Genomic DNA, 26,153 nt, shown 5'->3' on the forward strand with positions numbered 1-26,153 from the left:
AATATTAATATTTGTATAGTACTTTGTATAGTACAATAATTTTGTGGCTGTTTATAAGAAGTATATTAATGATTAAAAATTAATATTTGTAGGATAAATTAAATTTTATATTATAAAGATCTTGATGTAATACGAATACCAATATATAAAACTGCAAAATTTGGACTATAATTCATGGTGGAAAAAAGAAAATAAATTTCTACACGTAATTAACAATTTAAAGTACGACGAATCTTAGTTTTATTTGTGTTTTTTTTTTTTTTTTGAAAAATAATCATGTTGTTACATTGTCACTTTATTCTAATTTTTTTGGATTGATTATGCACAAAAATATCTTTAACTTAAATCCGTGAGATAGCGGTGTTTAACTGTCATTGCTTGTAACAACTTTTATTTTTTAATACTGTTCATACAGCCTTCACTTTAAAAAGTTGCTTGAACGGAGCAAACAAATCATGCAACAAAAATTTTTAATTAAGGGGAAAAAAACCAAGTTGGAACAAAAATAATTAGTTTTGTACTAATTTTCTAAATAAAAAAATAATATATAATAACCGGTTTTGCACTAGTTTTGAGAAAACATCAGACTACTTTGATTGCCCGATATCCATACTTTATATCGACACGGCTTTTTTATTAAAAAATGCGGTAAATCGAGATGACATTTTTTGGATATATGATAGGTTTTTCTATCGAAACCATGATCGCGAAGACCCAAACTCCATATCCACACTCATTTATATAAAAAATATTTTTATTGAGTAGGTTTAAAAATATGAAGAGGAATTACTATATTATATAAATAGGGATTTTCTATGGTGTGCTCAAGGGCACACAATAGTCCCTAACTCCAATAAAAATAGTTTCTTTTGATTAGTGGATGAATAATGAATGAGAATGGCCCCCTGCATTCACATCAACTCCACCAATCAGAATAGGCCATTTTTATAGAATTTAGTGATTATTATGTGCCCTTGGGCACACATTAGAAAAACCGATATAAATAATATAAATCATCACTATATTATCTTTTGCATCAAAAAAAATCACTATATTATCTTAAAAATAAAAATATGATACAGTAAGATGTTAAGATTCTGAAAATTAAACTAACCTCAATGAAGTTTAATAGTTGTGATCTTATAGTTATTTATAAGTTCAAAAGATTCAAATATTAAAGACATCAAAAATTAATTTCTTTTAGTATTAATTATAAATAATAATATTTAAAATAAGGATTGATAATAATTTCACAAGCATTTTATTTGGCTATTTTTGCCCTTTATTTTCTTTAATATATAATAGTAGACTTAATTTGATATACTTGTGAGTTAAAAAGGCAATTTGATATTATTATTTTCAATTTTATAATATTGGTGCTTTAATTTTTCAATAATGGAATTTCATAGTTATGATATTTTTAACTGTATCATTCGATAAGTTAGTATGATTCAAAAATGATTTGAATGAGAAAATATAATTATAACAGTTAAAAATATCCATATAATAAATATGACAATCAACAACATAATTAATATTTATATAAAAACAAGTAAATTAGTTTGATATATAATCACGAAAATTTGTCAAATTATTTTTTTTATAAAAATGAACGACAGACTCTTTCTTTAGGAGAAATGACTTTTTTAATAATACAAATTTAATAAAATACTAAATATACTTCTTTTTAGAAAAATAGAAAATTTAAAGATGCGGCTAATCTAAGATCTTTAAAGAAAATTTCAAAGTTAATATAGTAGTATAATGGTTATGACATAAATTTATGACAGGGAGATTAAAGATTCGATTCTTATTGTCAAAGAATATTCATTTATTTTAGTATATGGAATAAGATGACAACACTTTTGAAAAATTTTAATATATAAGAATAAAATTGTAATTTCTCAACTATTAAAATGGTTGTTTTTATCATTTGGTTGAACTTTAATATATAGTGATAGATAAATAATTTGATTAAATTAAATCAAAGTATAAAATCAATTAAATTAGAAAAACCCCGAAACTAGATCAGGTCGCCTCTTCTCATATGTCTGTCACGAGTCGTACTTCTATGGACCAGACAATGGCAGGCCCGACACGGACCGCCCGGTTGGTTAGATCTGCGCTATCTGATTCGGTGCATTGTCACGGACCGTCCGGTTGACTTAGATCTGCGTTATCTGATTCAGTGCATTGTCTAGTACATATAATCTTGGGCTTTTTTAGAAAATACCCGAGCTGTAAAAATTATTTTCAAAAATATGGTGCAACCTCATTTGCAATCTCGTGTGTAATGCCACTAATATGAAAATCAATTGTAAATAAACTGTATTGCAACTTCAGTTACAACTTTCATCGTATTTTTTAAAATAAGTTTAAAAATACAAATATTTTTGCAAATTTCCCCAATAATCTTTCTTTACTCTTTATTTGTTCAATATGCCTGTTAATAATGTAAAAGCTCCTCACATGGGGACTTTAGTCATGCAGAGTATCTCCAATAAACTCTTAAATCACTATTTAAAATATAATATTATATATGGATTCTAGTGAATCAAGATATTGAAAAGGATGACAACTCCGATGCTTCTCTTTATACTTGCTCCTTATTCATATAAATGAGGGGGGAAAGTAAAAAGAATGAAATGTTGAGGTTAAAATTGAAGAGAAATTAATATTATGTTCATAAATAAAAATTAAAAGCTACTAGATGTTTTTTACTCTTAAATTTTTAAAGAGTTTCTAAGAACTTATTGGAGCTATCATTTTTGCCTTGGCTCTTCATATTTAAAGTTAAGAGGTTGTTCAGAGAATTCTTCGGAGATGCTCATGATACCGATGGCGATCGAGACTATATATTTGATGTACGATGAAGCTTGATAGAATAGACAATAAATTGGTATAAAAGATCTGCGTGCATTCACACTAATATAAATGTGTATAAATCTAAATCTGTCCATATATATTTGAGTTGATTTAAACCATCCGATTTGTTTCATCTGGGTACATTGTAACAAACTCTGTTTAAAATTAGTTATCAATTTGGTTAAATTTAGATTGCTTCAACCTGAAAATATTCGTATACACACAAAAAATACTAGATGATATTTTTATCATTGTTAGCTTGAAATCAAATAGGTATCAACCATATGAAATGCCTGTGAAAGTTCTCATGTTTTGAATGTATACAATGATGCCGTGAGTGAAAGAAGATCCGATGAAATATAATAGCAATTGAAACCGAAAATTTCTCAATTTTCTTGAATTTCATGATAGTAGGGTAGGCTGTGGTTTTATTAGGCATGGATGAGCAGAGGGGAGGCAGGGTGAATGGAATTCGACAGATTGTGAAGCTTAAGGAAATTATTCACAAGTGGCATCATCCAACAATTGGTCACAAGGCGGATCATGGTAGCTCTTCTAATCCATCGCCTACCCGAGACATTTCACCAGAAATTAGTAAGAGATTGAGTGGCTGCAATGTGTATGTTGATCTAGATGACGAAAGCAGCCAAAGTCTAGATCCACCGCAAGGCGTTCCAAAAGGGTCCTTGGCTGTTTATGTTGGTCCGGAGCTTCGAAGGTTTATAATTCCTACAAGCTATCTTAGTGATCCCCTGTTTAAGAGGCTTTTGGAGAAGGTTGAGGAAGAATTTGGATTTGATCATAGCGGGGGGCTTACAATTCCCTGTGAGACGGAGACCTTCAAGTATCTTTTAAATTGCATGGAGAATCATCAGAAGGAGCTTGGTGTTCATGACAATGGTGAGTCCGCACATTCACTTGAAATTTTACTTCTTTTTTACTTGTGAATGTTGACCCGTGTGTGAATCTGATCTTGTACTGATTGTTTATTACTCAGCAGCTGATAGTTGAACAGGCAATGAGGATTGAAAAGAGAGCCGCTCAGCCACAACTTATGTTTGGACTAGTGAATATTATTCTGGTGTAGGACTACCAGATCAAATTTATATCTCGAGTAATTGCGAGAAATAGAGAAGAGGAAAGGGAAAATGATGTTGTAGGAGCAACAGGTGAATATGGATATATATGTATGTTTACTGTTGTGATTGTTTTCAGCTAGAACTGCTGATGTCAATGCAATTTTTTTTTTCTGGTTTTGTAAACTACTGGAGCTTTTGATTATAATCTTTAGAATGTTGCAAGGAGAAAGAACGAGGCCAATATGCCAAATACAGGTAACAAGACTGACTAGTTCGAGATTATCATCACCATAATCCAATGACATAACAATAAAGGTTGGCGCAACTCTTAACCAGAATTTTGAATGTAAAATATCATTAAGCGAAAAATGAGACAAAACTACAAAAGAGCCTATGGTATATTTGAAGAAAAAACCTATCAATACAATAGTTTTATTTCTGCATTGCCTCCTTGATTGTCAAAAGTATTTATCAATACGATAGTTCTATTTCTGCATTGCCTCCTTGATTGTCAAAAGTATTTGTGATCCTACAACAGCAATTCACCTCATTACCACTCCGAAATCGAGCACTGATCATCCTTAACATACTCACCCTCAAATCCTTTGCTACACCACAATACTTGCATTCCTGTTTCTTCTGTGGAACTACTTAAACCCTGCGACTAAATTCTTTCTTCTATCCCTACTTCTCAAGATCTTTGCAAGTTATACACCATATAAATCACATTACACCGATGAATCTGGCTGCAAGATTTAGCACAGTTTCCATTCTACTTTTCATTTATCAAAACGATGAATCCGCAGACATCTATTCCTGTGAAAGAGTGCTATGACCTATTATGTGGAGATATGTTTCCTAACCAATTTGGGACCATATTCTGGGGTACTTGAAACAAATTTTACAGAGGCAACAAGGTCTTTGTTCCTGAAACAAGGTATTTAGTTCCATGTGCATAAAAACACAGCCCTGAAAACTTCCGTCCTTGTTCTTAGGTTGGTGAAGTTTGGGAATCCTCGGTTCGAGGAACTAGTCCGGAAGATCACTCTAACACATCACTATTAATCTAACTGTAAATGCCAAGTAATGCTTTGAACATTTCCGCGACAACTAGTATTTATGCAATTGCTGCAAATTTTTTGTGCTATTTAATGGTTGATGGAGCCGGAATCTGTTCCACTCTTTTGTTCTCCCTTAGGAATGCCCTAGTAATTTGTATTTTCCTGTTGGGTCAATAATACTATTACTTAACAAAAGTCAAAAGGAGAGAGAAATTTGAGGAGACTGGGTACCAGGTGATCCTCAGTTCTAGGCTACAAATTTAGGGGCAGTTTGGCTTCACCTAAAAGAAATGACTTATCGCTTAAAGTAAAGAAGAGTATTATTAGTGATAAGTGAACTTGACTTATAAGTTATTAAAAGTGTTTGAATAACTTTTACTTATAAGTCAATTGAGTTTTTGGTAATTTAAATTTATAAATTATAAATAAAATAAAATTATTAAAATAAAAGAAACTATATCAATAAATAAAGTTTATTACAGGCACTTAGTTCAGTTCTAGGCTACAAATTAAATGCTTGCAAAACCTTGTAGGAGATTGCTCCAGTTTTTATTACCTTGTTCGCTTCTCATCACATATCTAAGCAAGCATATGTTCTTAAAACTCAAATGTTGCTACCTTGTAATTTACTTTTAACAATTATACAGTGTGAGACTGTGAGGTGTAAATGTATTTAAATTTTAAACGTATAAGTATGCACACATAGGTCCATAATTCTATATAGCAACCCTGTGACAATCAAGCAAGCCAAAGAGTCAAAAGCTAATTGGATTTGGCCATTTGGGCTAAAATAAGTACTTGAAGAACTGAAGCAAGATTACTTTTGGTTTTGCTTATGTTAAAGTCTACTCTATGCAACACTAGTCTAATATTGCTTCACGGCCTCCCCTTCATCTCATGACATACTTTCAAATAACACTATTTCAAATTTCAATCACAAACATTTATTGCCAGATATTCAGATTCAAGAACATTAAGTTAACTCAAAAACACGAAACAAAATTATGGCTGACAAAAAAAAGAATGTGTAATGTGGATTTGGTGTAGTAACCTATAACTTAAAACAACTCTGAGATACTTAAATAAATGTGTGTACAGTAACTAACAGTGCAGTTAAGAAAAAAGATGAACGTCCAGAAGTAAGAAGTGGTCGAATTCAAGAAGATAAATTCAAAATATAAACCTAAATGTAACATATTTTATCCAGTTGGTTGACAATGGAAACAGAATGTACTTGATTACATGGTAGAGAAAACCTTAATCATCCTTCAATCTCCTGAGAAGCCTGGAAGCCCAGCGACGGACACGACGCTTAAGCGTAAATCCAACAAGTATCCCAGCGACAAAGCAAAATGCACATAACTTGGAGCAGGTCCACACTGAAACAACTTGCCTGTGATTCGATAAACAGTAGTGCGTTTAATAATAGGCATTCATCCAATCATACACAAATTGAAGCAACTATACTATTTTCTCCAATACTAATGTCGTGTTTGGTTAGGATGAATGGACGTTTAGTGAACGAAATGAAATTTGAAGTATGTTTCGAAGAAATTTCATTCCTGCGAACTGCGATTGCTAATTTCTTCTCGAATCTCGTCATAAGAATTTTGCACCGACTCAATCTTTAATTGAAACTTCACTTCCATCCTCCCCATCCAAAAACAACATAGTATGGTAAATTAGAAAAAGAAAAGGAGGAGGTGAACCTGTGAGATCGGTTGAGCAACTGGGCAGAGCGGTCGTAGGAGGAAGATGAAGATGGTGAAGAAGAGATGTTGGCTGCTGCTGTTACAACTTTGCTGCTGCTGCTGCTGCTTCCATATTCACTCTTTCCCATGGCGTCCCCCACTGCTCTCTTCAATCCCTCCATTATTCTTGCTAGGGTTTCAACTTTCACTGATCTTCCGGGTTTTTTTTATCAGAAACACAAACTCTGAATTGGGGATTAAACAAAATTGTTTAAAATTTATTAAAATCTCATTATATTCAGGCAAATTTAAATTATAATATAAAATTTAGTGATATTCAATCATAATTATAAATTATGCTAATTTGATAATATTTCATTAAAATTGTCTAGAATCCATCAAAACCGGATAATATTTAATTGTTGATGAATTTTTTTTAATTTAATAAAATAGTGAATTTTTTGTGGAATTGTTCAATATATTTTAATTTTTTTGAAATCCTACTGAAATCTATTAGATTTTGAAATATTATTATTAAATTCTGAATAATCTATATCAACTATACGACCTTCATCATCTGCAAAAAAATCAGATATAATCCATTAAAATCTATAAATTAAAAATAATCTATTAAAAATTCCAGTTGAATAATTTATTAAAAATAATCTATTAAAATTTTCAGTAAAAAATAATCTATAATTGATTTATTGGAATTGTTTTGAATAAGTCGTAAGGTTGTTTTGTTTGTTTTTTTTTGACAAATATGTCTTATACCCTTACAAATGAGTATTTTTTCCAGGAAAGAACCGGGACGAGAGAAGATAAGTTCGTAACCACTTAATTCAACCGTGCTCAGCAAAGTTTCATTTAAAGAGGAAAATAATTACTAAATCAATGGATTTTTTCAGTAACTAAATAATTTAAAAAAATTGTGCGCTTATTATATGAATAATGAGAATATGAATAATAAAAAGTCTAAGAGGAATGTATTGGATTGAGATTTTGAAGATTTTTTTCATTTATGAAATGTATTAAAATCTAAGAAGGGTGTATTGAATTGGTATTCGATTGTGAAATCCATTCAAAACTTGAGGTATTCAATTGGGATTTCAAATTATGCTACAAAATTTAGTGATATTCAATTGAGATTTTAAATTATGCTTTAAAATTCGATGGTATTCAATTGAGATTGTTTAAAATCCATTAAAATCTAATGCTATTCAAATACTGATTGATTTTTTTGGATTTCATAAAATGATAGATTTTATGGCATATTTCGGTATATTTTAAGTTTTTTGAAATCCTATCAAATTTCATGGGATTTTAAATTATTATGATTAAATCCTATCAACTTTACGACATTTGATCAAAAATCCGCACAAAATCAAAATCAAATACAATTCATTAAAATCTATAAAATAAAAACAATCCATTAAAGGACACTGAAGTTCAGGGTAGGTAAAGGTGAAGAAATAAATTACTCAATTGTACCGACGGACTAGGCAGCAGCAGGCGGAGGAGGATTGGAATTGGAGTGGGTTGAGACTTGAGAATGGCTTTCACAGCTCCTGCTGCTTCCCAGATAATAGCAAAGCTTAATCTCCAACCCCATCCAGAAGGCGGCTTCTTCACCGAGACTTTCAGGGACACATCCATCATTCTCTCCAGATCTCATCTTCCTTGTCAATGTTTGTTTCTTATTTTCTTCTTCTCTCTTCTCTCGCTATTCTTCATTCTTCATTAACATCTCCTTTCCGATTTCACATTTTTGCAGATAAAGTTGATCGTGCTGTGAGTACAAATATATACTTTTTGATGCCATCTGGGAATGTCTCTCACCTCCATCGTATTCCATGTTCGGAAACCTGGAATTTTTACTTGGGAGAACCTCTTACGGTAACGACCTGCTTCTGTTTCAATACACTTTTTCTACATATACAAATTACCTTAACTCACTTCGACTTTAATCATAGAGTTTTTGGACTGTTGAATGAATATCTAGCGGTCATGCTTATAATAAATTTTTAAAACTTTCCAAATGCTTTTCAATCACAAAGCATGGGACCAATCCAGCGTTTAAAAAGTGCTAGACGTGTTAAAAAAATGTTATAATCCTGGCCGTTGGATATTCATCCGACGGTCAGAAAACAACTTGCCATCTAACAGGTCCCTAGCAATTGATTGGATACATCTTAGACTGTATCACATTCACCACTATACCAACAAATAACTGCACTTTATCACACTCCTTGTGTGTATCGTCACCTCTACTGTACTGAATTTAAATTTAGACACAGAGCTGCTCATTGATTTGATTGTCTACCCGGGATCACATGTCGTAGCAAAGATAAATCTGACCTTTAATTTCAGTAGGTTTGCCTGGTATTGCTGGGGAATTGGATTCCAGTGTGGGAAATACAGCTAATATGACTTTCATCAATATAAAAACGTAAACCCTTGCTTGCTTGACTAGATATGACACACTACTCCAAGTTACCACCCAACTCCGCAATCTGATTGTTGGGAAGGTATTTTTGTCCACTCACTAAAACGAGTTGCTCCATTATAAGCATGTCATGTTGTTATTTACCTAGGGCAGAAGGTAAAGACGTTTCTAGTTGGTAACAGTTCCTGAGCCTTGCATTTCATTTTTTCCATGCAATTTTAGTGGCTTGCAATAGATGTTTATGAAAGAACGAAAATCAAAGTTGTTCTTCAAAACCATTTTCTTTCAGGTAGTGGAGATGAATGAGGCAGATAGCAGTGTTAAGTTAACAGAACTTGGATCTGATATAATACAAGAGAATCAAGTACTCCAGTATACAGTGCCGCCAAATGTGTGGTTTGGTGCATTTCCAACCAAGGATTTCAACATCACAACAAACAATACTGTTGAGAAAAATCCACCAAGAGATGCCGAGAAGCACTTTTCTCTTGTTGGATGCACATGTGCTCCAGCCTTTGAGTTTGTTGACTTTGAACTGGCAAAAGGTTCTGATCTCATTTCACAATTTCCTGCTCACAGGGACCTTGTTTCATTACTCACCCTCCCTGGGTAATGCGAGATTGAAGTTGCTCTGAGTTCTATATAAACAGAACTTTATTTTTGTTGTATATCTTATCCCCGTTTAAGAAAAACCTTTGTACAATTATGGAAAAACAAGCAAACTTGAGTGCTATCTAGTACTATTCTTGATCATCCCCTAATATTACTAATTCCTGCGTGTGTGTTCTCCATGCCAAAATGGTGCTTCTAGTGAGGATTTGGAGTTTCTGCAACCGTAATTGCCATTAGAATGCTGTTATCCAAAGTTTTCATTTGTACTTGTAGTTCTGATAATGAAAAGAAATAAAGTGAACAAGGAATTTGTCATGCTTACTTGCAGGTTTGCAATTAAACATATGTGTGAAGCTTATTTTTTCTTATGTTTGCACTGGTTATACAATATTTTTTTCTGATATTCTTGCTTCTTATTTCAATTTAGAATTGAAAAGTAGTATCATTCAGCACTACAGTTTTAACTTCAACGTTTGGAATTATCGTTCATATAAATGTAGTCAGGAACATCCTTTTTTTTTTTTTTTTTTGAGTCAGTAGCAACATTTTTGTAGTGTTATAGTTCTATACTAAGTTGCTCACTGTAATGTTTTGTCCTGATAAGATATTAATTATACCAACTGATTGTCTGTGTAGTTCCATACAACAAGTACTTATATTTGTAAAAAATAAAAAGGACCCCTCAGAAACCAGTATTTATATTGCGTTGATATAATATTTTACAAAACTCAGAGGCGAGAAACTGTTATTTATATTGCCTTAATAATAATTAAAGAAACCAAAGGTGAGAAACCTAATATACAAATTAAAGAAAGCATCAGTCTTGAAACCAACCAGATATACAAATCAAAGAAAGGGATTCAACCTTCTTTAAGTTTGTTGTTGATTCCAACTAAAACTTGATTCGATATTCTGAGTACATTACATTTCCTAAGCCTAAACTACAATAATTATATAATACATTACCCTATTTCCAGACACCCTGCTAGACGGGTTGATGGACACCCTGCTAGAAGGGTTGATCGAAGTCATCGAGTCAATTATCAACCCACCCAAGGGCAGGAACACAGCAGAATCACCAAACGTAAATTAAGTGCGTGCTTCCATACCGTATGTCAAATTTTTCACAGTGAATCTGACCCGCAGCAAGCCTCACAACAAGAGTAACAGCCTAAACATGAGAGGGCAGTGCAGAACTGAGTAAGGATTATTGCACATTGGTCATTGATCCTGGAACAGGTTTGGATGCAGCACATGCAACAGCAGTGACCACACATTATACTACAGCAGTTAGAGGCTGCCTTAATAAACATTTCTGCGGATTCAGGTAATTTATGTTCATCCCTTCCTGGACGTGAGTTTGCTGCAGTCGCAGACACGCTACCAAAACCAATACCAGAGTTGGGGAATACCAATAGCTTTTGCCGATTAACTTCATTAGGTAGCTGTCCCTTCTGCAGCACAAAGCACGTACAAAGTTGGCCAGTCAAGACAACAAGCATACATAATGGTCATCCTAGTAGGCTGTTCTGTACCCAATTAGCTAAATAAACAGTGAATGGGTTTTAATAATGTACTTTGCACAAGCTTACTACTTATAACGCAATCCATGCACGGTTGCTTTATTTAGGTTTTATAATAAATCTTATTGTATTGTATCATATTTATATGTAAATATATGTTCATATAGATAAATATAAGATTTTAAAATGGATGGTGGTCCCAATCAATTGTTGCCAACAAATATTCTCCCCTTATCAAACCATAAAAGAGTTGTCTTAAGCGCATATAGGGTTATTGGACCCTAACATTTCATTAAATAACCGTGAAGACAGTTGGCTGCAACAATCAATTGGACATGGACCTCCTTTTAATTTCACGTATATGTTTTCTTTTATAAATCCCAAAAATACATAAAATCTGTTGAATTTAACATAATTATGTCTTCCTAATGTATCGAATAATATGTACCTTTCAGACTATTATTAAAATAAACAATTTGTTTCTTTTTGTAATGGCAAAAATTTCAACCTAGACCTGTGAGTGTATCACAACCATGTACTAGGTGATAGATGTATATATTATCTCTGTAGTTATTATACACAATAACATGTTATATACACAATAACATGTTACTCTGATACATAATACAACAAGATCCTATCCATACCTTTCTTGTTTCAGCAGACACCGTTTTCGCATGCTTCTCTCCCTCCTCAAGCAATATCATACGGGTATACTCAGAAATGACAGAAGTTTGCTCACTAAGCTCTGCTATCTGGAAGAGCAAGTTAACTACTTAAAAAGTCCGGATGAAACTTTAAGAGAAAATGAGGAAAATTTCAGTGACATTCTGACAACTGACAACAGTTATTTTAAGTGGGGAACCCGGCAAAGTGTATCATACAAAAATGAGTAGGAATTTATCACTGCATTTGGTTTGGTTTCTGTAATTGCTTCCATTGACTGGTTTCTGTAACCAGATCCATATGAAGTGCAACTTCCCTGAATAAGGGGAACTTACACTTGTCTGGGATCGACTTAACCTGACAGTCTACATGGTACACCATATGCATCACTGGAACAGGGAATATAAAAGTTGTAAGAGTGAAGATTTAGACCTTAATCTCGAGATCTTTGCTCTTTGAAAACCATGATTGAGCTGTGTATGATTCAATCTGATGCTTTGCAAGTATCTGTCAATCAGTTTATGGAAGTGATTTTTTGTAAAAAAAAAAAAAAACACTAGAAAAACCAATACATCATTATACAACCGCAAGATGAATCTAAGGTTACAGAAATGAAGTATGCAGAAACATAATTTTAGTGTACGATAAAATAAATTAATAGTTGTTTTACTTGGATACAATTCTGTTGTTAGCTGTCCTTGAAGTTTAGCTTGATTTGGGGAAGTAGTGCACATTTGAAAGGAGAGAACACCAATGAACAACAAGTCATGAAACTAGTGAAGTAGAGGTATCATGGACTCTACTTCTTTAACCCATATAGAAAATTATAAAATGACTTGTTTGAACAGAAGAGAGCCCCTCAACTTATTACCAGAACTTAGGTACCCTTACACTGAACGCCTTACTAGCAAGCCCCGCATAGGGCCTGCATGCGAGGGGCCTAACATTTATAGAAAAATATTTTATATGATTAGAAAAAAAAATATTATTGTCATGTCTATTTATTAAAGAAATATTAAAAATTCTATCATGAAATTTGTCTTTTATTATAAAAAAGCAAGCCATGAAACGTCTGAAATGAAGGAATCATGTAATCATGGTTCTTAAGCCTCATAGGAAACTGCAATGACTCGTCAACCCACAAAATGAGATGACTCGTTAAGCCACAAAATGAAATAACATTTATCTGAACCCTTAAAATGGAGCTGTCATCGACAGGTGGCTATTAATTTTGTGTTTTTATAAATTTATGTGATCACAGCATCATCAAATTGGTGGCGAAACATTTAACAAGCTAGTAAAACTGTAATTGCTTGCAAGGTACAGTAAGGGGATCTCTGTAATCAAATCCATATGATGACCTCAAATAAACAAATCAAACATTGTAATATACAAAATCATGCTGCACTAGTTGGGGAGTGTACCTCATCAACGGGCATTTCCTTTGCCTCTTGTAACTTCACATCAATAGTAAATTTACTCATGTCTGAAAGGATGCCTTCAATTTTGGTGGTATTGGGGAATTTACCACAGTATCTCCCATATATGATCAGTGGACTTTCAGAGAGAAGGTCAGGTACACGAGAAGGATATATCTGCAATGAGTATTGTAAGAATTTGAAATCGATGGGAATTAAAGATGATTCAGTTCATCTTTATAAAAATTATGATTTCAAAAAAAAGGATCTGCTATAATTATTATGCAGGAAATTTGGGTTAACACATCTGTCTGTAGAACAAAAATATGAGGGGCGTATAACTACGTTAAAGATGTCCACTGTAATATAAAAGACGTGTACGAACATGACAGTTTGGAGGACACAAACTTGTTTTCTTGCAGTTGCTATGTATAGTTTTTTGCAGAGTAGCATGGATAGGAAAAAAATGGTACGTTTTCAACAAATTGCTGATATCTGTAATGGAGGTGGAGAGACTCGAAAAAGGACCTGATTACACAAACTCGTTTTCTTGCAGTTGCTAAGTTTCATATGTGTTTACAGTCATCCACGATATATACCTAACATGACATGATCTAGAAAGAAAGCGTGGAAGATTGTGCGTTATCAAATAGATGGGAATAAGGAAACTAAGTGATATATAAAGTAAAACGATATGAAAAGAAAGTTTGACTAAAGCACAAACCTCAAGCTCATCGAGATTGTCCATACTTCCAATTCTTATATTTGCGAGGACAGTCGACAAAGCTTTTCTAAAGAAGTTTTTCATTTGCATTTCGATTGAATCTGGGGAAAAGAAAATATTTGTAAAAAGACCATATTCTGCCAAACAGGAATCACAAGGAGCCACCTTAGATTGTATGTGGCCCAGCATATTAATTCCTCAAATACTCACAAAAGTTTGAAGTACAGCTCTTAAGCACTAACAGTAGCTGGAGAAGCAACCCCTTTCCACCAATATTTTAGTGGGTGAACTAAGAAGCATCTAACATCAGGTAACATTAAGGTTACTGATGATCCTTTAGAGTTTGATTCACTCTACTGAAATACTCACATTGCAAACCATCATATTGTGAAAGAGAAGCATATCCACTCTAACTATATGTTAAACTATTTTACCACAACACGTCTTGTACAAGTAAATGATACTCAAAATATATTTATATTATCAAAAGGAAAGGAATGGTGAATAAGTTCAAATAATAATTTGATGAGTATTTATAGTCTAACTGAAACAGAAATGCCATAGGTATCCTCTTATTTTCCAATTTAATCTAGCTTTACAATGTCATCATATTGAGAAGAGAAAGAAGAGAGAAAGAAAATAATTTAGTGTGTGAACATTGTTAGCTAATCTAGCAATAACTCCTGGTCAATGCCACAATGGAGACTATCTACCATTAGAAGAGATGATAAGGCAAAGGAAAGCTGGCATGGTCCAGGGACTAAAACCAATACATATCTGGTCAATATTTAATCTAGAGCAAAAAATAAATATTGCACCACCTCTGACTTTCGTTGTGGCCATTAAACAAAAGACATATTTACCAAAATTCAACACATAATAAGTGTTCTTCTCATCATCCAATTATAAAAAAGAGGAATAAGTTTGATTTTAGGCTGTTTACCTACTTCATAAGCAGCCTCATGGCGACCTCTCCCGATTTCCGCAAGCATCCGCAGAAAGTAGTGATTGCAGAAGGAACCTACATATTCAGACGTCATTTCAACTTAAAAGATCAAAGGAGATGAATTTCTTATTTGCAGTTGCAATAAAAAAGGAACCTGGATAGCTTTTTTAAAGATACAGTAGTATAAATTATCTCTCGGCATGCTTATTTTAGTATTATAGTAAGTAAAACAGTATTACAAATATTATTATAGTGATGGACAATTTCATACATATCTAAATATCTGTTCTACAAAATAAGGAGTTGTACTATGCTATAGTGTTTGTTGAAGAGTAGAAGATTATGTTGGGGCCTTTCTTGACTTTTAAATCGACTGGTTACTTAACATGGTATCAGAGCTCGGTTTAAAAGGGGTTTTGGTTTGAGTCTCTCCAATCCCATTTGTTTAATTGGGTAATGGTATTTGGTATTTGTATAGGTCTGGTAATGGATGTGAGGTCTTGGGTTTTAAGGTTGTTTATATAATTATATAATACTGTTCTTAATATTTGGGACATGCGTAATGCAGCAGGAAAGCTGGACAAACTACCAAAAGTATTATCAATTATGCCTATACAAGTTTAGATGTATTTCAGACAACCAAAAAACTTTGGTACTGCCTTGATAAATTGGTTTATATATGTAGCATGGGGTGTATGTGTGTGTAACTGTTAGGGCCCCGGGATACAGATCTCATCACAGGTCTGTCTGCTGAGAAATAACCCTGGCTACATTCTTCCATCTTGGAAGAACCTAATTTGCTGCAGATGTTTTAGTAATGAGACTTCTAACTCTTTAAACTAGTTTACTCAGAAATTTCATTGATGACTTCAATTTTATGTTGTAACCTCCTTTATAAAACATGGATGGCTATTAACAAAATAATGGATCACGATAGGTGCTTCCCAAAATTAGGAGCTACCTGATAAGGTAAAGATAAGACCACATAAAGATAAGACTGACAAAAACAACTAAAGTCCTGATACTATACAAAAAAAATTCCTAATCTCCATAACTCTCTACAGCTGGGAATTATTCAAAAACAATTAAAATAAGAAGATGCTCAATTACTCCTTCTCTTTTTCATGCTATATTTCTGCCCATAGAAAGCGTATGTAACAGTAACTAAACTCAAAACTTGACTGATTTGCTGTATTGATAACAAAATGGCCCATTCAGAAGTAGGAGCTATAAGTCGCTATGGTGATGGATGTTCTCACTAGTTATATAGGTCCTTTAACTGCCTCGGTATATTGCACTCTAATTTCATATATTCAAGTACATGCATCATTAGCAAATAATGGAAATAAGATGAGAATGACAACAATAGACAATTGGAATATATATGATGTCTAAAACCGTAGCATAAATTAGTGAATCAGAATTCAAGCCTTTAAAAGACAAATTCCATTATTTTTGGTATAATAAGAATTACGAGCAGAAATGCAATGACAGACCTGGTAAGAATTGCACACGGATGGTAAAAAAGACAAGAATAAAGAAATATTTGTATATAAAACCAATAGAAGGTTTTAAAAAATTTAGTGATAGAACCACGATATATATTTGCCAAACAGGATACCTTTTAAATGTATCTACAAACTTACCAATTCCAAACGTATATATACGAGGGTGTAGTGATCTTGACTTTGTCATATGACTTTCCAAAATGTCACATATGTCTCTTTCATCTTCAACAGCCCCATCAGTGATAAGAATAATGATAGGAAAGGTGCTCTGAGTACTGGAAAACATATCTATAGCCTACGGAGCGGAGAAAAATTCTGTTAGAGCTGAAGAAAACATTGAAAATACTAGCATGTAGAACATGGTTATGTAATTTTATTGTATATTAACCAATAAAATGTTTTATCGACAATGACTCTGAAGTGTTTGTATTTGTCTACATCATGATTTAACAAAATACTGCATGTCATAGCTCCCTTCAAGGCTTTACTGATTGTAAGCTAGGTTGAGAATTTTTTTAGAGATGTCAATATCACTTCATTAATTTTACTATTGCCATTAAGGATTCAGCATTCAGATGCAAGGGTACAGTTCATCTTGGTAATATAAATATTTGAAATTTGACTTATGTAAGATCTTAGAAGTATATGTTGTGTGAGGTGGAAAGAAATGTCCCCCACACCCTTTTCGCCTTCTTATATATATAAGTTAGTTTGATTTGTTCACAAGTAAACATCAAATAATCTATTTTACAACTTTATGTTGTTGATATTGTCGACAACAACGGAAAAAAAGCAATCAAGACTAAGATGAAATCAGAGATGCAAAACAAAAAAAAAATGAATATGCCCAACATCTGAACATAAAGTAAATGAAAATGTAATTGGACCTTATTAAGGGGAAGCGAGAGATTAGTACCACCCCCAGCAACAAAGTTCATCCCAATCCACTCAGTAGCTTTCTCAATGGCTTCCTTAGTCGCCAACTCCAGAGATGATGAGAATAAGTAAGCCTCATCATTAAATGCTATGACATTAAATGAATCTCCAGGGATAAGCTCTGAGAGTGCAGCAAAAATTGCACTTTTTGTATCCTCAAGTGGCTTTCCCCGCATACTTCCACTTATATCGACAACAAATAACACTTCCTTTTTGAACACCTAAATGATCATATAGAGGACCAAGCTATACAATTATAAGTACAATACAAATATCTGGTATACATCAACAATCTTCAAGAAAAGAAGGAACTATAAATATGTATATTTTCATTATATGTACTTTTACATAACTAATTCAGTAAATTGCTTATTTTTATCTATGCTTCAATGATAAAATATGCATGGGCAGATATTATCAAATATTATGAGGCTATTCCAAGGATAGAAGGTCAACATTAAAAGGAGGTATTCAGAAACTTATATCAGCATTACATCAAAAAATCATGCTTCCTATTATGAGCAAGATTTGGAAACTTAACCCTTATGCATGTGACTTTGTAAAGGCCTTAACATTAAATTGCAACTTCTCTTAATGATATAGGCATCTCCTGCTATACAATTGATGTCAACGATGGATGCAACATGAACTGTGGTAGGCTTTGTAATATACTAAGAACACTGTATAATTCTAATTCTGTTGATTGAAGTTTTTGCATAACTCTTGAGATATTTGACAGTACTAGTAATTTAGCCCATAGGCAGATGCTCATCACGACACCTAAAAATTTTATCTGGAAATACTTTATATTCAAATTAAATAGAGCCACTACATACCAACTCTAAACAAGCTGCTTGACTTGCCAAATATTAAACCTAAACTACATTCACTAGCTAAAAACTTAACAAATGGTCTGAATTCCCCTTTTCTTCCCAACTGACCAAAATTTAAAGAGACCATCAAAACATATGCTTTTCCAAAATTCCCTGTATATCTTCAATTAGAAATCTAATGCTGCTTTAAACAAAAAAATACAGTAAAACATATTATCTATAGCATAAAAAGGTTAGAATATTCACTCATTGTGTACAAATTCCATTATCCTCCGTCTCGAAAGCCCAATTAATATTTAAACCAAATTCCCTTCTTCTGAGCAACACATATACAACTTGCTAGACTGCCCCTTATTTAATTTTCATATTTTTTAAATTAAATAAATCAGATCTAGAAATACTAGCTGTCAGATTCCGAGTAGTAATGAACAAGTATTAATAATATTAGTAGTATATGTGGGGCACTTAAGTCATTTACGACTGAGTGACAATGTATTAATAATAGTAGTAGTATATGTGGGGGTACTTACCTCATTTCTGATTGAGTTGTTACAGGACTCAAAGTAGTATAAATAGTCAATTGTATTGTCATTTGAATAGTATGCAATTATATGAAATGGAATGTTTACACCACTTCTTTCTCTCTCTCTCTCTCTCACTAGGGTTTTTTCTCTCTCCTCTACTCTCTGTTCTCCCTCTGCCTAATCTCTAACTTTTCTATCTGAATTCTCTCTTAGTCTATCTCAATCTACCTCTCTTGCTCTATTCTGCTTATCTTCTCTGCTAATATACACAGAAAACACCAAAAATAGCACTAAACAGTTCAGGAATCAACTAATTCTTGACACTTGCTGATCATAAAATCCATTACTTTCAGTCTGAGATGCACGATGTTAACCAAATTTGTGTGCTTTCTTGCAATGAAACAATCCATTTGGTGATGCTTTTCGATGTCTATTTTCCACATTTATACAGAACTATATTATGGATGTGTGTTTTCTCAACTAATAAAAATGCCCTATTGTCTAATTTCTTCTTTATTTTGAGGACACGCCGATCCTCAAACACTGGCCAAAGCTTCTCTATTTTGTCAATCATTAGCTCTGTATTAGGTACTAATGTACATTGATATCAAGTACTGTATTTCACTAAGAAGATTTGGATACCTGTTCCCACAAAAATCAAAGGAGCTTTATGCGTCTGGGAAAAGGTACACAAAATAAGGAATAGAAACAAATATAACTAACAAGTTAACCGACCTTCTTACTAAATTTGCTTCCTGGAAACATATAGAGGCAGAACATATCCCTTTTGTCAATATCAAAAACTGAGGGTGATTGCAATATCACATTGGCAAAAGAATTAGTTGAAACCTGTAAAGATATGGATGGATCAAAGTTTCAGCATTATGTTATGCCTTAGGAATGCCTTTTAATGGTATAAAAAACAGTATAGCAAATGGATAGATAGGAAGTACCCCATAGGTAAAGATAAAATCGCTAGTTGACCATGAAAGAACTTGTGACTCGTAAAAGAAACCCAACTTTCCTCCATCACGTCTTAGTTCCTGAAATATGAAAAGTGTACCACATCAGTATCTTCTAATTAAAGATAATATATGTTACACAAACGTATATCTGAATGAAGCTTCACCACCTTTAGAGGATGACTAATCGTCTTACAAACAACTTCGGTTCCAGGACCAGAGTTAATGTCAAGATGTATCTTCTCTTTTTTGGACATTTTGTTTCCAGCTGGATTGACAAATGAGGGAAAACTAAATGGTACAATTAAATTAAATTGGCCATTCTGATACTGTAATTTGTGTGACCACCTTACTTTAACTGACACGTTGGAACCCCCATCGACCTACAAGATGATGCCTAATGTTATGGTTGTAAATAACTGAGAAGAAAACTAATTACAAACTCATAAATGGTGAAGAAGTATAACAATTTAAAGAATTCACGGTGCAGTACCTGGGGTATTGTAAAGGTAAATATGTGGGGCTTTACAAATCCTCCATTTTCAGGTTTGGCAACTTTTTTTGTGTCCACTTCTTCATTTGTTGAAATCAGTTGTGTAGAATACGATTTACCGGCTGCATCAACTTCAACACTTAGAACTGAACCCTGTTGGACAATATGATCATAAATTGAGAATGAGACAACATTTACTACTCATATACGATGGAAAATACAATTTGCCAACAATTAGTTTGCAGGTTCAAAGGAATAAAAACTCCAAAAGTCTTTGAACCCCTAGGTCATGAATATTGATTATAAATCTTATGTCAAACTCTGTGTGAAACTAAGTAATTATATGAAGTAAAAGGACTGTGCATCACACTATATGAATAATTATAAATCAGAGCAAGCTTCCTATTATCACAATTACATAGTATTAAGCTTACTCAAACCCAGATTAACATGATTACTAAACAACAATTAACAACTCTCGTGCTCTTTGATCATCGAATATTTTCATTTTTTACCCTAGAGTTAATATGGGATATATATCAAAGTAGTTACTGAAGTGAGGGTTATGTATCAATATCTTGATTGTAGTTAATGGGATCTCAATTGCACCATTTTAGTATATAATAATGACTAGCCCGTTAGTCAAAGTCATTTGACTTGACGGATAGCTGATGTGGCTCGTAACCGTTGGACACGTTGGATTGTAACGGCTAGCTGTTGTCATATGTGGTTTATACATTGTATATATGTGATGTATATGTCTACAGATATGTTAGTATATATACTTGGAGTTAGGGTTCTTGTACCAGAATTTAAGCCCCAAAATCATTATGTAACATAACTTCAATTCCTTCTTCTCCTAAGTTGCTAGTATCATGACAAGTCAAGAAGGAGGTTCTTCATCTGCTTCGATGAATCCAAAGCACAAGTACGGTATGTGTGGTAAAATAGCAAGGATAAACACTTCCTGAACTTATAATGATCCAGGATGGAGGTCAGCACAAGCCACGTTTCACCTAGTCAGATGCCAGGTCAGCAACATAACTCCTCCTGTCAGGTGAACAACCTTGACTAACGGGTCAGTTATTATTCTATACTAGAGTCGTGCAGTTGAGACCCCGTTAACTACAATCAAGATTTAGATACATAGCCCTCAATTCAGTGACTATTTTGATAATAACCCGAGTTTATAGTATCTAGATTTACACAGAAAGAAACTAATAAAATGTACCTCGTGAGCAAGTGGAATGGCGAATCGACAATCGCAGTGACGGTTTCTCATAACGCAATGAAGCCTCCAGGAAGCAGTAACAGTGACAAAGGCTGTATCTAAGTAGCAATGAGCTTGGACAGATACGGCATTCATGTGGAGCGGAATGAGGGCCGGGGGATCACACCTGCCGTGGACATGAGGCTGATAGCTGGGAATATCGGGATTATCCACAACCGAGGGATCAGGAATGACAGCGTATATCATCGGTGCCGTGGGCAGATACGATTGAGGATGAGAGGACTTGTCCATTTGTGACATAGGTTTAGGTGGCGCCGCTGATCGCCCCTTGCCCAGATTCAAACGCTTTGAGAGGCTGATTCCATCCTGTACGGCTTTTGTGAATTCGTCGGCCATCTAGGGGATTTATTTGATGATGATGCAATTGCTTGCAAGGTGTTTGTGTTTGTGTTCACTCTATTATAGCCCCAATTTTTCAATTTCAAAACTGGGGAGGGAGGGAGCCCAACGGCTACTCACCAAAATGATTTGTATTTTTGTGTGAACAAAATATCGGCAACATGTCTATATTTTAATATCAGTATTTTGCAATTTAGAGGTTAAATATTAGTAATATATTTCGTATTATATTTTTTTCATGCAGAGTTTGATAAATTCTTTTGTTCATTTTCCTGAAATAAAATATAAAATCTTTTGTTAAGATTATTTGCTCCGACAAGAAAAGATTAGTATGAAATATGAATATCTTAGTGCTTGTGGAAATTATAATTTTATTTAATTGTCTCATATTCTTTATAAGTTCTAATATTCTTATTGTTGACATCGTTTTTTTCTTTTTTCGATTAAAAAAAATGTTATATTTTTTGTCAGGAATTATATGTCATAATTGGAATTATTTTTTTCTCATAATATTATACTTTTTCTACTTCAATTATCATTCTTATGTTTCTCTTTGCTTACTTTGATTTTCAGGATTATGGAAAGAGATTTTGGGTTTTCTTATTCAGAGTTTATAGTCTTATTATTGTCTAAACGTCCGGAGATATTTTGGCGCATCTTTTGGTTAGATGATTAATTTTGTTGGATGAAAGAAATTCGTGATGCGGCTATTGTATTTATGATACAACTCATCTACGAGCATATGAACGAAATGGCAGATTTATTCACTCTATTAATGACCGAGCCGGATCTGGTGTATCATAAGAGATTTGCCTTTTGTATTGATTCCTACGGATTGGATCAAAAATAATTCTTAAATGAGGTATTCAACTCCAGATATGAATCGATTTTTTTTTTATTGGTTCTACCTCCTTTATTTTTATGAAGAGAATGATTTTTTTATCGAAGGATCATATAAAAATGGGTCTGGATCTCCTGCGGCCTTGAAAAAAATATACCAGCAATATATCTCTTTTATTATACCTAATATATTTTATTTATATATTATTCAGTTAATATACTGAAAAAAATAATTGACTATGTAGAGCTCGATTCGATTTTTGAGACACTGGATTCTGATCAGCGCATCTAGATCATGAAAACAAAACAAAATTTCTGACGATTTTTGAGGTAGTGGATTCTGATCTGCGCATCTAGATCACAAAATGCAAAGAAAAATTTCCACTTTCAATTATAAACAGTAAGACATATTTTAAAATAAATTCACCTTACAGGATTACAGTAAAAAGGAGTAAAAGATGTTGAATTGAGTTGCTTCTTCATTTTGTCATTCATTATCTTCTACAAGAAACCATAATCTCATATTCTGTTATCTTTCATCTTTCTTGCATCTCTACGAAAATATACTCCCAGATTTTGTGGTTCTTACTTTGTAGGATGATTTCAATCTAAAAGGAGTTGAAATAATTGTATTCGACTATAATCTTTAGTCGTTCTGCATGGCATAATTCATAAAGTACAAATTTTCAGAATTAAAATTCAAAATAAAATTCATATTTGTATTTGTGAAAAGAAATTTGAGTTTTAAAAAAGAAATTTGTGAAAAGAAATTTGAGTTTTCAATATCGCTAGTAAAGTATCTAAAAAAATGAAATTTGATTGTTTCGGCTTCTGTTATCGAATAATGAATTAAAATTTTTGTTTTAAATGGAGCAAAGTCGAATGATGAGAAATACAAGTCCTATATTTTTAACTTTTCGAATTTAATGTATGTACTAATCCATTTTTCTATCACTTCTTGTTGGACCAATTTTATGGAGAAAATAAAGAAATATAATTTTCTAATTGATTGTTTTATTATATATCTAATTTTCATTAAAATAGATCAAAATTAAGAGAAAAATATAAAGAAAATAATAAAAATGTTCATTTAAAAATACTAAGACATACGAAAGTAAATTTGATTACTTGCCAACTAATTTATTTGAATAAATTAATTATAAAATTACTTGTATATTCATAACTATTTTTGACTTGAATAACATAATTTACTAATTTAATTTTTACTAAATAAATTTTTATCGTGCTATATATGAGCACTGAATTTTCATTTTGTACAATTAGAAAAACCTTTTTAAAAACATTTTTCATATTATATATATTATATATGGGTCCAGGTCCCTAGCATATGATTCGTGGGAAGTCTATATCTAACACATATGGTTTCCCCATTGTTAGATCAGATTAGCGACGACCACAATTTAAAAATTTTATTGTACGTCCAACAATTTTTACATATGAATTCCTTGATTGTTGCATATTCTGAGGATTATATGTTGAAAAGGTTAATACTTTCATAACTAGAATATATGCATAACCATTTAGTTTGCATTCATATTAGTTGCATTCTTTAGACTTGGCAGAAAAAAAATATGAATTTTGTGGGTACATTCACTATAGTCCCTCACGAGACCTTACTCGTCCACTAGGGCTGCCTAGGGGTTTAAAGGGCTTGTTCACATACGGAAGTGGTGTATATCTAATAGGTGTTAGTTTTATTTATATTATTTGCCCGAGGACGTGCAAAACACTAAGTGTGGGGATATAAATCATATATTTATATATGTTTTTATATGATTTTATTCCTATAATATTAGTATTTTGTAAATAATCGGGGCTTATTTGGGTTTAATCAAATGAAAATTCAGATTTTATGGGCTACCTGCGAAGCAAATCTTATTCGGGCCATAACTTGAGTTCTGGACGTCAGAATTGTGCGATTCAACAGCCCACGCGAAGATATTGGAATTTTATACAAGTCCAAAGTGGTCCAGCAGTCAAAATCCAACTGGAGCAGCCCAGAATCAGGCCTGAAATTCAGCTAACGAATTTCTTTTCAAAATCCAACTTTTTTTAGGAAATTGAATTTGTTTTTCAAGGAAACCATTAATGTAATATCCGCGATTTCGACGTGTATTTATTTATATCAGTACGTAAATATTTGTGAACATTATGTGAATTAAGTGTGAATTATATGTTAAGTGACTTGTTGAATGATTGTCTATGTATGTTATGACTTGTTAAATTATAATTTTTATATGATCAGATCAAAATATGGAGAATTTAGGCACTCATTTGGCAAATTATGGATTACTATATGATTTGATATTTGATTTAAGGATTTAATTAAGTATATTATAAAATATTATTATTAATTGATTTTAAAACCCGTTTACTCGATAATTAAACCCTGGGGGGCTTCCGAGAAAGTTTCGCCGATTTGTTATTCGAGATATTCTGAACAACTTTCGTGTTTTAACTTTTCCCATCTGGTGTACGGATTTACGTGAAAGAATTTCGGAACAATTTTATGAATATTTTATTATTATTTATCATATCAATAATTGTGTACACCGGATAATTTTAACACCCCAAATTATCTTGACTCAAACATTATATTTTCGTACTTCGTGCCAGACAAAGCTCGGAGCCCAATAAGTTTCTCGTAATGTGTGTATTTAATATTTATCTTTAAAGTCGGTCCCGAACGGATCAGTTTTATTAATACTTAATGATTAAGAAGTGTATTTTATATCCGGTATGATCAAAATGGGGGCCAGTTATTCGTAATTATAAATAGGATAATTACTATTTTAATTTTCATAATTATCATTTCAATACACGAGAATCGAGAGAAACCGGGTTATCGTTCTTCGTGTTCTTGGAGTTCAATCGAAGATTTGAGGACGTTATCGGACTCAGAATCGAGCGTGCAAGCAGTCAAATCGAAGATATCGAAGCGTAGAATCCATATCCAGTATCAAAAACCATTCTAGATTCACAGGTTAGAAGTAATTAGGGTTTTTAAATTCGAGTTAATTAGGGTTAAATTAGGGCTTTTTGATTTTGATGTGTTTTATGTGATTTTATGCTTTCATGTTGTAGATAATCTTATCCTGATCATTTTGGTATGTCATATGCATGATTTGGATGTCAATAACATGTTCAAAAATAGGTTTAATTATTCGAATTATAAATTAGGGTTTATATACGTTTGAATATTTTCAATTAGAATTGGGACTTTTTGATTTAGTGATTCTGGGTATGATTAGAACATACCATCATGTGTATCTTGTTGCCAGCAATCGATTCGTGTGTTTAAAGTGTATGTGGGATGCCGGAATCGCTGGAATCGGAGGGGGGAAGAACTCGCCGGCGACGGCGAGTTTCATCCTC

At 32.8% G+C, this 26,153-nt stretch overlaps 4 protein-coding genes across 5 annotated transcripts; 2 read left to right on the top strand and 2 right to left on the bottom strand.

Annotated features, from left to right (window-relative positions):
- The first annotated feature begins 3,004 nt into the window (after positions 1 to 3,004).
- On the top strand, positions 3,005 to 4,121 carry LOC108213784 (indole-3-acetic acid-induced protein ARG7). Of its 2 annotated transcripts, none has more exons than XM_017385574.2 (2): positions 3,005 to 3,765; positions 3,866 to 4,121. In XM_017385574.2, the coding sequence occupies exons 1-2, from the start codon at positions 3,303 to 3,305 to the stop codon at positions 3,874 to 3,876; spliced, it is 474 nt and encodes a 157-aa protein (XP_017241063.1). In that variant the 5' UTR covers positions 3,005 to 3,302; the 3' UTR covers positions 3,877 to 4,121. The 2 variants fall into 2 exon arrangements, with proteins under 2 accessions (XP_017241063.1, XP_017241062.1); XM_017385573.2 differs by having other exon boundaries at positions 3,007 to 3,765; positions 3,863 to 4,121.
- Positions 4,122 to 6,098: 1,977 nt separating this feature from the next.
- Positions 6,099 to 6,942, bottom strand: LOC108213369 (uncharacterized). The gene is made up of 2 exons (XM_017385157.2): positions 6,715 to 6,942; positions 6,099 to 6,398 (listed from the first exon to the last, which is right to left on the bottom strand). Exons 1-2 carry the CDS (start codon positions 6,876 to 6,878, stop codon positions 6,263 to 6,265), a joined length of 300 nt encoding a protein of 99 aa, XP_017240646.2. The 5' UTR covers positions 6,879 to 6,942; the 3' UTR covers positions 6,099 to 6,262.
- A 1,197-nt stretch (positions 6,943 to 8,139) lies between these two features.
- On the top strand, positions 8,140 to 9,895 carry LOC108211426 (uncharacterized). Its single transcript, XM_017383025.2, has 3 exons — positions 8,140 to 8,384; positions 8,471 to 8,592; positions 9,432 to 9,895. The coding sequence occupies exons 1-3, from the start codon at positions 8,249 to 8,251 to the stop codon at positions 9,753 to 9,755; spliced, it is 582 nt and encodes a 193-aa protein (XP_017238514.1). The 5' UTR covers positions 8,140 to 8,248; the 3' UTR covers positions 9,756 to 9,895.
- A 598-nt stretch (positions 9,896 to 10,493) lies between these two features.
- On the bottom strand, positions 10,494 to 22,024 carry LOC135151692 (uncharacterized). Its single transcript, XM_064090749.1, has 13 exons — positions 21,519 to 22,024; positions 20,288 to 20,440; positions 19,965 to 20,177; positions 19,786 to 19,875; positions 19,568 to 19,681; positions 17,427 to 17,696; positions 16,678 to 16,834; positions 15,029 to 15,106; positions 14,086 to 14,186; positions 13,368 to 13,538; positions 12,376 to 12,450; positions 11,925 to 12,032; positions 10,494 to 11,208 (listed from the first exon to the last, which is right to left on the bottom strand). Exons 1-13 carry the CDS (start codon positions 21,912 to 21,914, stop codon positions 10,879 to 10,881), a joined length of 2,256 nt encoding a protein of 751 aa, XP_063946819.1. The 5' UTR covers positions 21,915 to 22,024; the 3' UTR covers positions 10,494 to 10,878.
- Positions 22,025 to 26,153: the final 4,129 nt, after the last annotated feature.

Source organism: Daucus carota, chromosome 3 (assembly GCF_001625215.2).
Source record: "Daucus carota subsp. sativus chromosome 3, DH1 v3.0, whole genome shotgun sequence".
Lineage (NCBI taxonomy): Eukaryota > Viridiplantae > Streptophyta > Magnoliopsida > Apiales > Apiaceae > Daucus > Daucus carota.